At 39.4% G+C, this 11,251-nt stretch overlaps 1 protein-coding gene across 1 annotated transcript in view; it reads right to left on the bottom strand.

Moving 5' to 3' along the window:
- LOC128249583 (probable serine/threonine-protein kinase clkA) overlaps positions 1-11,251 on the bottom strand; it is a gene marked incomplete at both ends in the record, with an annotated part of 265,810 nt that overhangs the window by 124,286 nt on the left and 130,273 nt on the right. The window contains 3 exon segments of the mRNA XM_052973504.1: positions 172-252; positions 4,273-4,279; positions 6,466-6,487. Of these exon segments, the coding sequence (XP_052829464.1) occupies positions 172-252; positions 4,273-4,279; positions 6,466-6,487 (110 nt within the window).

Below are 11,251 nucleotides of genomic sequence, written 5' to 3'. Positions count from 1 at the left end.
TATGGCTTTATTGATCAATAATTGATCTTTACAGCCGTATGAGCCCTTGCAGCATCCCTTCTGCTCTTCTGGAAACAGGTTGTTATTTTCCAGGTGTTTACTCAATCTCTGCGATATTATTGCAGTAAAGGCTTTGTAGATCGTAGGGAGACAGGTTATAGGTCTATAGTTTTATTATTATTATTATTATTATTATTATTATTATTATTATTATTATTATTATTATTATTATTATTATTCGAAGTGCTTCTCCTGGTATTATTGTTTCCATATTGAGAGGCCACATCTTTACGATTAAGATTAGCAAATCTTTATATCTTCTGAGTTTATCAAATTCTTTTGCCGGAATATTATGATCACAAAGTATGTTCATATCAACTAATAAACAGACTTTATCGTCTTTGTCTTTCACAACAATATCTGGTTTATTAGTTTTGATGGTCCGGTCTGTTCATACAGGAAAATCCCAAAGAATCGTTACATTTTCTCCCTCAGTTACAGCCTCAGGGTAGTGCTTGTACCATTTGTCTGCAGTTTTGATTTTATAATGCCGACATATTATCCAGTATAGATATTGGCCAACTTTGTCTTGTCTTGATTTATACTCTGCAGTTGGTAAAACCTTACACTCAGAGATTAGGTAGGTAGTCTACTGTTTTAATCCCGTCGTTGTAGTATCAGCACTTTGGGTCTACTCCATTTTTTATCACATTGGCGTGATAGATCCGGGTCAATAAGCTCTGATCTTGAGTAGCTAAGATAAAGCTTTCACTCTCTGCCTTTAGTCCTAAGCTCCGAAGCCACTGATGGGTATGCTTCTGGTCTACATCAGCTTGTATGCTACGGACCTCTTATTTGCCATGCAGAGGTTTTTGTTCCCACCTATCAGCCAATTGTTCAAACGCCTTTTGCTTTGCTATTGATTTCACTTCCTTTGCAATTAGAGTTGCCGCACTTCCATTATGCTGTTCAACCTGGGTTATACATGAACTCGCTAACAAATTTTTGGCCCTCCTTCATAAGTTTCTCACGTCTCTTGTGGTTTTCAACAAGCTTTAGCATCTAGTCGTTAGATGTTTCAAGATATTTTGCCAATCCTGTTCTGGTGGTTTTGTAAGAGATTTCAACTTGGATCAAGCCTCGACCTTCTTGAACTTTGGAAAGGAAAAGACGATCTGTGTCTGCTTTTGGGTGGTGCATCTTATTGCAAGTCAGCAGATTATACATTTTCCCGTCAATCTTTCTTATTTCGAGCATATTCCAGTTCAACACATTGTAACTGTAAATAACAACAGGAACTGCTAAAAAATTTATAGCTAGTATTATTCAAATTTCGTTTCTTTACCACTTTCCTCGCTATCTTTATCAGGTCATTACAATTTATTTCTCCAGACATTTGCGTGTTCTGGTCAGATGGCAGTCTTTCAATTGAGACACATGGGGAGTTGCTCTCTTAGTCTGGTTCTTCATTTCCTTTCTGTCTTATATTTAGGTCATTTTCCGCTGCATGTTTGATCGCAGTTATTTCACTATCTGTCAATCTCTTATTTCTGAAGATATTTCTTGTAACAATTGCTAACTTGTTTTCATCCAAATATAGTCTGCTGTCTTGATTTCGTGTTCTCCATATTTGATAAAACTGTGTGGTGTGTTTCTCTTCAGATGGCCCGACTAATGCATAGCGATAAGCGTATATTATTTCTGTGTACTCTTCTCGAGTCCATTTGATCCTCTTATATCTTTCTTTCTGTGGTGAGTGTGGTAGTGAACTTGGAGGGCTCGAGTTGGGGCAGTTCCCGTTCAAGTGACTATCCGGGTTCGTATTCAGAAAAGAGTTGTTTGTGCCAGTGGATGACTTTTCGACTCCAGGCTGGCTCTCTGCCGGGGAACAGGCTTCCAAGTTAACCACAGGACAAACAACATGGCGTACTGTTATATCTTTCATTTTTGTTTCATGAGACTTATTTGTGCTACATTAAAATTATTAGTATTGATCCTTGTGTGGCAGATGTAGAGACGGTTGTTGTCTCTGCCACTGTTGTCAACTCCTCCATTAATACCGTTACAGTTACCTTAACCTTACTATTACAGCATTGCCCGTCGTTAGGTACCTCCAATAGTGCTTTGACCTGTATCGTTGTGGCTATCCTTTGTAGCCATGGAGACAGTATAACCGTTATTTATTTAAATCTGCCATATTTGCTCCTGCTACAGTTTGGTATTATCGAATGTTGTTTAGTTTCGACTTTTGTCTTGTACTTAAGATAATCATAAATACGTGAGGGTTGCGGGGATAGTAGGAGGGAGAAGAAGCAGCTTGGTGAATAGACAGCCAAATCCCACAAGCTTGTAAATAAGTTCGGTAGATGTCGAGAAAGAGATCAACAATGGGGCTTTGCATTCCTGTGCCATCAGGAAACAAAAGAAGCATCAGAGACTTGCGGTCAGCAGGGGTCAATGTGTTTACTATTACAGCGATCAATGAGAGCGCTGACCTTAGCCTTGGAAAAAACCAAATCACCTTGTTCTGTTTTAGTTACTGATAGAAAAAATAATACATATACTGATATTTACACGTTGAATTTTTCTTTTCTTTTTATAGGTTTTGCTGTGGTTTGCAGTTTTCGTAATTGTGCAGTTTATATATATTGGCAGCTGCTCTTATCTCCTTCATTTTTATCAAGTGTTTAATAGTGTTGTTGCAATAAAGGCTATGTTTATGTATTCGAGTTGTCAGGAAGGAAAGAAAGGTTAAATATTCACAGAAAATTGCAGATATTAAAGTTTTTAAATTTTCTAAAGGCGATCGTCTGTGTGTCCGACCAGAGAAAACTGTAGTGTTCTTGCAACAAAAGGTATTCTTTTATTATTTCACTTGTTTCAGTGATTTGACTGCGGCCATGCTGGAGCACCGCCTTTAGTCGAACAAATCGACCCCATGACTTATTCTTTGTAAGCCTAGTACTTAATCTATCCGTCTTTTTAGCCGAACTGCTAAGTTACGGGGACATAAACACCCCAACATCGTTTGTCAAGTGATGGTGGTGGTGGTGGTGGTGGTGGTGGTGCTGGTGGTGGGAAACACAGACACTCACACACAAATATAAGGAGCCATGCAGTGGGACTGAACCCGGAATCATGTGGTTGAGTTTCGTGTAGTCAGAGAGAAAGGAAATATTTTACTACTACTACTACTACTACTACTACTACTACTACTACTACTACTAAAAACAACAGCAGCAGCGCGAGCAGCAATAGTAAGATCAGCAACAACAGAATCATTTGCTAGAATGGCTGCGAAATCATCTCCGTAAGTACCATTCGCTCTCTCTAAGATAAGAAATAGCTTGGGAAAGCGAATAAACAAATTACTATCCAAACTGAAGTTTTGTCAGTAACCGCATGAGGGCGGTGGTGTATCACTGTATGTTGATTGAAATCCGACACCAGAGACAGTAATACATGCTCAGGTATAACAAAACCTGAAAGAAATATGATCAGATGTTGAACATGTCACCACAGCAAGGTAATTCGTGGATATGGAGGTCGTGTTCAAGAACAAAGTTCTCGCGCTGAAGCACTCCTTAGTTTCTATAGATGATAGGGAGCTCACCTTTTACCCAGCATTTTTAGCGAAAAAAGACCTGTTGCGTCAGTAGAGTTCTACTTGAGTTGGGTATTTGGTGGTTGTTAGCTTGTGTTACATTGGAAGTAAGTGACACACTCCTAAAAGTGAAACGAACGAAGAAGGATTTTTGTATGGGACCACAATAGAGATCTTCCATCAGGTCAGACCAGACAAGAGAAGGTGGAAAAGACCCCAGACCTTATTAATCTGCTCAGTGGAGTAGATCTGCGTGTTCCAGTTGAAGGCAGAAAGCCAAGATGTCCTTTGTGCTGTAAGGAAGGCCATTCAAAGTTCTCTGTCTTTAATTAAAAAGTGGGAGCGAAGAGGCCGCTCTACTACTGACGCCGTTGTCCCAGCACCAGCGTAAAGCCGTAATATCAGCAGCGACATCAGCGAAAGGAACAGGGACGACAATAGCAGCACGGACACCGACAACGGTTGCGACAGTAAGACCAGCAACAGTATCAACGACAAACAAGGACAGAAACAAAATACACAACCCAGGAAAATACCCAACTTAACTCCACCGTCTGTTACTCTCCTTCTCCCCGCCTTTACCAGAAACACACGTGGGCATGTACGCCTGCACATGCACAACACACACACACACACACACACACACACACACACACACACACACACACATATACACTTACACACATACACACAAATGCACACACACTTACGTACAGTTACACACACAAACACACACACACACACACTTACACACATCTGCAGACTTGCACACATGAACTTACACACACGAACTCACACACACACATACATGATGTACATACACATACAAACACACCATCTACTTCGGCATCGAGTCTTTCCGAATGCAACAATTTGGAGATAGGTAAACAGCATCGGATTATCTATCTTGATAGTGTATTCTGTAAGCCAATAGCTAGGAGTAGCATAGATTGTCCACTGTTCAAAGTTGTCGGTTACACATATCATAAAATTGTAATCTTTATGTTCGTTCTAACAGAATGTACAGGTAAGGACCTGGTTATTGGAAACTGAACGCATCTTTCTCGGCACGCTAAATTTTCAGAGACCAGATTGGAGGTCTTAAGAGGGAATTGACGAGATCAATCATTAACAACCAATGGTTTTTAGCCCCGGAAGAGGCTATTACATTAAAATCAACAAGGTTTAGTAAGAAAATATGGTAAAGAATTCTAAAGTAGAATTCTAAAGAGAGTTAGTAATCTAGAAGAGACTTTCCTAGTAGAAATGCTTTTTCTAATAGAACAGACATTTCTATTGATGTGTTTGAACGATTCTTCAACACTAAGCACGAAGGCTGCATTGTCAGAGGTAGGGCACCTACTTTAACGCACGAGGGAGCAAAAACCGTTCGATGGTCACAGGTGGCAGACGTGCAATGTGGCAACAAATACACTCACACACTGTCGGCTACCCCATCAATGTAATAATACTAGCTCTGTATAACTCACCATTAAGTGGAATGATATATTCCCTGCCATATGTATTGAGCGCCTTTCTATCCATTCCTAAAAGAATCATCAATGATGTATGTATGCCCTGGGTATGACATTAAACTACATCCGATGGTGAAGATACAATTGGGGAGTTCTGGAATTGTGGGGAGCGTGGCAGCACCCATTATTTACCATTACTCACAGGTATGTTTTGACTCGGAACGGTAGTACGTAACAGGGTCACATCTATGAGTTAAATGAATTTTGTAAGAGTAGAGGAGGCTACTATTATTTTTGACAAAGCTAATGGGAAACCAGCTCTTCTGGAAGAAAGATACTGTGGCCTGAATCTTTCAAAATTGTAACCAGTCACCTTGCAATGCTTGTCACTAGAACCTAGTATGGCGACCGAAAGAGTTGCAAAAGCGTTGTACAACCTTTTGTTACTTAAATTCAATGACGTACAAATGTCTCAATATTCATTTCATTTCTTGGTCTGTTTTGTCTTTTATAAAGTCCTATGGTGTTGAATGAATAGCGCGAAAAGTCATATCTGCGCATTTGCAGAGATGAAAGTAAATCAGAACAACCAGGCTGAATGTGAGACGGCTCTCATCTACCAAAATGAGCCGCGTGTATCTATCTATCTATCTATCTATCTATCTATCTATCTATCTATCTATCTATCTATCTATCTATCTATCTATCTATCTATCTATCTATCTTGATAGATAGATAGATAGATAGATAGATAGATAGAGATATAGAGAGATAGACAGGCATTTAGCTAGCTAGATAGATAGATACATAGGTAGATAGATAGATAGATAAATAGATAGATAGATAGATAGATAGATAGATAGATAGATAGATAGATAGATAGATAGATAGATAGATAGATAGATATGAAGAGTGAATGGGTGAGAGCAAAATAAGCACTATATAAGATATCACAGAACAGTGCTCAAATGAATGCGAACTTAAGTTTCAACTTCATCCAGGGCAAAGCCTATGTTATCGAAAGTTGCCGTAAGACCAATCGATATCGAGCTGTTATGGAGGTCGTAAACTGGATAAACAATTGGGCTTGGGACATGTATTTACGTGGATCGCAAAATACCAGTTATATAAGAAAGAAAAAAATGTGTAATGGAAAACCTTATATAGTGTCTTATCTCACCAGCTGTTTCAAGAAATCAAATTTACGTAATATTCATTGGTGATATTTGTACGATGTCAAACGTTTGTTACCAGTGACAACTTCAGTAAATTTGGCCTCCCTTTTCAAGAACAGAACAGCAAATGCATTTGCCACTCTACTCTTTCTCTATGTAAATATGTTTCAAACGTAATTGCGTTTATCTTCCTTTGTTTTCACAATCAAACAATTAACTCGTTTACCATCGTTCTTTTTCTTTTCGACATTCGTGACCTCATCATGCTCATGTATCTCTAACTCAGTCAATTAAAACTGCCTTCAAGACTGTTTTGAATGATAACGAGGGCTGGTCATTGAAAGCAAACATGAATGTTCCAGTAGCTGCACTTGAAGTTTGACTGAGAGCTGTGTATGCGCCTGATGCCATTTCTTATATCTTGATCTTCGTTTGACACGGGATAGCAGATCCGTGGTAGAGATGAACTTAAGAATTACTTACCTGCAAGAGAGGGAACTAGTTCACTTTTCTACGACACAGCTTGTGCCCAGTATTACAATGTATCAATACATTTTCATTTACGAAACACTGAATTCTCTCCGCATATGATGTTAGCGGCTGAAGAGCGATCTGACCGATAGAACATATCCAATTTGGACAGACGAAAGCTACAGTATAGGAACAATTTAAGGCGATAATACACGACCGAAGCGATGCACGAGTGCATCATCACATTTGACTGCAATGTCTTTGTGTTCACACCTTGATGAGAATCACTATCCTCCTTTTAACACCACCCTAGTTGCTATTCAGTTAACGACCAATGCATAACCCAAGCAAATTTTTCGAATCGTTGTTCAGTGCCACTCAAAGTTGACCACATAGACTTGCCTATTGTGGAGCTGTGAGCTTACCGAGTTATTCGTTTTTAATTTATTCTTATTACCACGACTCATTCTTTTACAATGGTGCCAGCCAATTCCAATTCCATTATGATAATATCGTCTCCAAATTGTAACTCATCACTTCCGTGTTCCGTTTTGAACTGGATGTTCTTCAGTAATTCAAGTCTCTGTGACAGTGAGCCAATAGTTAGTCCACGCTGAAGAGATGAGAAAGGACAGCTTTGAGAGATTGGGCGTGAGATTCGAAATGGGTCATATAAGTGGTCATTTAAGCTGACCAGCGAGCAGATACTGCTGTACATTGAAGTGACCCAGTTTTGGAAACAGAACCGAAGTAATTTGTATTGAGAAGTAACAAAGTAACTACGATGAAATATTTTGAAAGATTTTAGTTGATTCAAATTCCTCAGAAACCCATTGATACCAAGCGGTGTAACAAGATTCATTACAATATATCGCATGAGGTGGCGGTTGTTGAGAATAGATTTGCTCGGAATTATTTAGCGCTAGGCTTTCCCGACTACACTACCGACAAAAAGCATCAACCCGTTTTCTAACATGACCAAAATCTTATGCTTCATATTCAACGGAACTTTGGAGCAGAAATAACAGTTGCACCGTTACTTCATTTGCAGCAGCGCTGTCACTTCTTGGCTCATACAACTAAAGCTATTCTCAGTCTACTGGTAGCTCTGATAGTCGATTACAGACCAACAAAATCAGGTAAACATCTGTAATAGTCGGATGACAAACAATCTAGACCATGTAATTTTTCTCAGCGTTCAATCACTAACTGAAGGTCTTAGTTTATTTCCGGCGCCCAACTTTTGCAGTACATCACATTGTTTACCTAAAGCAAAGGCAGCCGTCGAAATAGGCATTAAAATCAACTACCTTCTTCGTTTAATCACTGCAATCCCCAAAAAGATGGGCAAAATACCGCGCTCACTTGTTTGGTAATACTCTCCCGCCTGGTCCGTCATAATCAAATTGTGGTCATATTGTCGTACATCTCATTTTTATCAACTGGACAGATTTCTGAAAGAGCATGTACCTTAGCTTTGACAGTCCAATCTCGTTGCTGAAGAAATGGCCGAGACACCTTTGCTGCCACTTCTTCTTACCTATAATTGTCTTTTTCCCAGCAGTCCATCCTATTTTGCTAAAAAAATCAATGTCGCTAAAAGATCGCTAATCCGATCACTGAAGTCTTTCGACACCGAGAAACATTCGTTTACTTCCAGTAATACGCTCCCTGTCTAAACATCCTATGTAGGTTAAGCGTACAGATTACAAATTATTTGGTTGTATAGCCAACGGGCTTAGATTCTACAGATCTTACATTATCTCTAGCCAATGATTTAACAAATACGCTATCTGGATATAAACGGTATCTCTCTATCTGCTTCACCATCGATTTACGTTCGGATCCAGGAAGATCCTTCGCACCTAGAGATCCAAGGCATTCCGATATAACAATGTGACTTCGTCACCTGATCCTGGCCACAAACTATGGGCATCACATAGTCGTCAAAGTTAGGCAAGAGTATATATCGGATATTCCGGTCTCGTTGATAATTACTTCGTATGTATTTAGTGATATGAGGGCGTTGCACAAATGACCTTCACTCCAAGCCGGCCCCAATCCATGAGCATTTAGAATGTCTATTGTATATACGATCACTTTGGTCGGAGAAAAGAAGTTACTGCAGTCACTCTATCTATGCTATGTGTCGGCACAATGGCCCAGTGGTTAGGGCAGCGGTCTCGCGGTCATAGGATCGCAGTTTCGATTCCCAGAACGGGCGTTATGAGTGTTTATTGAGCGAAAACACCTAAAGCTCCACGAGGCTCCAGAAGTGGGGTTTGGGTGAACAAAGCTGTCTTCTTTCACCACAACTTTCTCTCAATCTTTCTTTCTGTTTCTGTTGTACCTGTATTTCAAAGGGGCCAGCCTTGTCACACTCTGTGGCACGCTGAATCGTAGTTCCTCGGGAACTACGTTAATGGTACACGTGTCTGTGGAATTCTCAGCCACTTGCACGTTAATTTCACGAGCAAGCCATTCCATTGATCGGATCAACTGGAACCCTCGATGTCGTAACCGACGGTGTGCCACGTTCTATGCTATGGAATGTTGAGTAATCCTATATCTACGGCAGGCATAGCTTTCTTATAGGGCCCTGGCAAAAATTTCGTGACTGCTCTATTTGGGAATTTTCGTTGATCGTGTGGCGATTTCATTTATCTGGTGATATTTTCAGCAGAAATTTACTTGGTAGCATTTTTTTTAGCAATCTTCACAAATACTTTCTCTTTCGTGTGTATCTTGTGTTGTGCAATGTAATTTTTTCGACTCATTCTTGTTTCTGTGTAAAAACACTAAAATTGATAAGAAACAGTTTACGTGCGTTTAGTGTTGCTTCTCCGACGACAACAGCAACAACAACAACAGCAGTAGCAACAACAATAACATCAACAACAACAGCAGTAGTAGCAGCAGCAGCAGCAACAACAACAGCCGCAGCAGCAGCAACAACAGCAGTAGCAACAACAACAACGACTACAACAACAATAGCTGCAGCAACAATAACAACAACAACAACTGCAGTAGTTGCAGCAAAAACAACAACAACAACAACAACAACAACAACAACAACAACAACAGCAGCAACAACAGCAACACTTCTGGTAGTTGTTATTGTTACTGTGTTCATGTATTTACTTGTAGTTGAGGGTTCTCGCGATAGTTCACCATATTGTTGTGGGTCTATCGTTGACTAATAGGCTCTCTTATCTTCACATCGAAACTTTTCAGCTTCAGATGGCTGGCCCTTTTTGTTTCTGCTTTCCTCTTCGTCCCGACCACAATTTTAGCGACTCCTTCAAGTCGAACGAATCGACCCCAGTACTTATCTTTAGAGCCTGATACTTATTCTATCGCTCGCTTTTGCTGAACTGCTGGTTTTATGGAGAGGCAAACAAAACAATACCGGTGGATGGTTGGGTGTGATGTGGGATAAAAAAACACAAGCACAATGACACGCACACACATTGATATGTATGTATGAATATATACATATATATATACATACGTATACACATATACACATACACATTTATATATATGCATGCATGTGTATATATTTATATATATATATATATATATATATATATATATATATATATATATATATATATATATATATATATACAGAGTTATTCAAAAAGAATGAACCGATTTCATTACGCAATATTTTAATAAGAAAAAGTAATAGAAAACTCCAGCTAAGTCACAAGTATTTACTCACAATCCCATTTATTTCCTGTCTTACAAGTATTTTTATTTTTGTAGCCACCAACTGCAGCACGGGCAACATCAATGCAATAAGAGAATTCCTCCCAGATGCGTATCTGCTTGGACTACGAGATCCCCATACCTCACCGTGTGTGATTTTCTTCTTGTGGGGATATGTAAAAGATCACGTTTATGTTCCACCGCTCCCCACTAACCTCGATGACCTTAAACATCGAATAACGACAACAATCAGCACAGTAGATCGTGATATGCTGATACGCGTCTAGGAGGAATTCTCTTATCGCACTGATGTTGCCCGTGCTGCAGGTGGAGGCAACGTTGAACACTTTTAAGACTGGAAACAAAAGGTAATTGTGAGTAAATACTTGTGACTTTGCTGGAGTTTTCTATTGCTTTTCCTTATTAAAATATTGCGTAATGAAATCGGTTCATTCTTTTTGAATAGCCCTGTACCTGTTGTTATGTCCTGTTATTTGTATTTGTGTAACGTTCTCCGTTTTTTCCGTCCTTGTTTTCGTATACATTTGCTGCTTTCTTCCAAGGAATCTAATGCTCCTAGCATAGTTTTTCCTTGGGGCTAACCAGATTAGAGCAATCTCGCGTATAACCAGTCGAAATTGCAAAGATAATCTGGAACTCGACTGATGAAAGAAAACTCCGAATGACCCGTCCTTGTTTTCTTTGAATCGTCTATCTGGATGTTTTGTTGTCCCTTTTTTGTATCACCTAACTGTCTGGATGTTTTGCGTTCTTGTCCCATTTTGTAGTTTTATATATATATATAGGGGAGA

The sequence above is a fragment of the Octopus bimaculoides genome, chromosome 16, assembly GCF_001194135.2.
Source record: "Octopus bimaculoides isolate UCB-OBI-ISO-001 chromosome 16, ASM119413v2, whole genome shotgun sequence".
Classification (NCBI taxonomy): domain Eukaryota; kingdom Metazoa; phylum Mollusca; class Cephalopoda; order Octopoda; family Octopodidae; genus Octopus; species Octopus bimaculoides.
The sequence above is the reverse complement of the archived record's forward strand: the minus strand, read 5'-3'. Positions and strand labels throughout refer to the sequence as shown.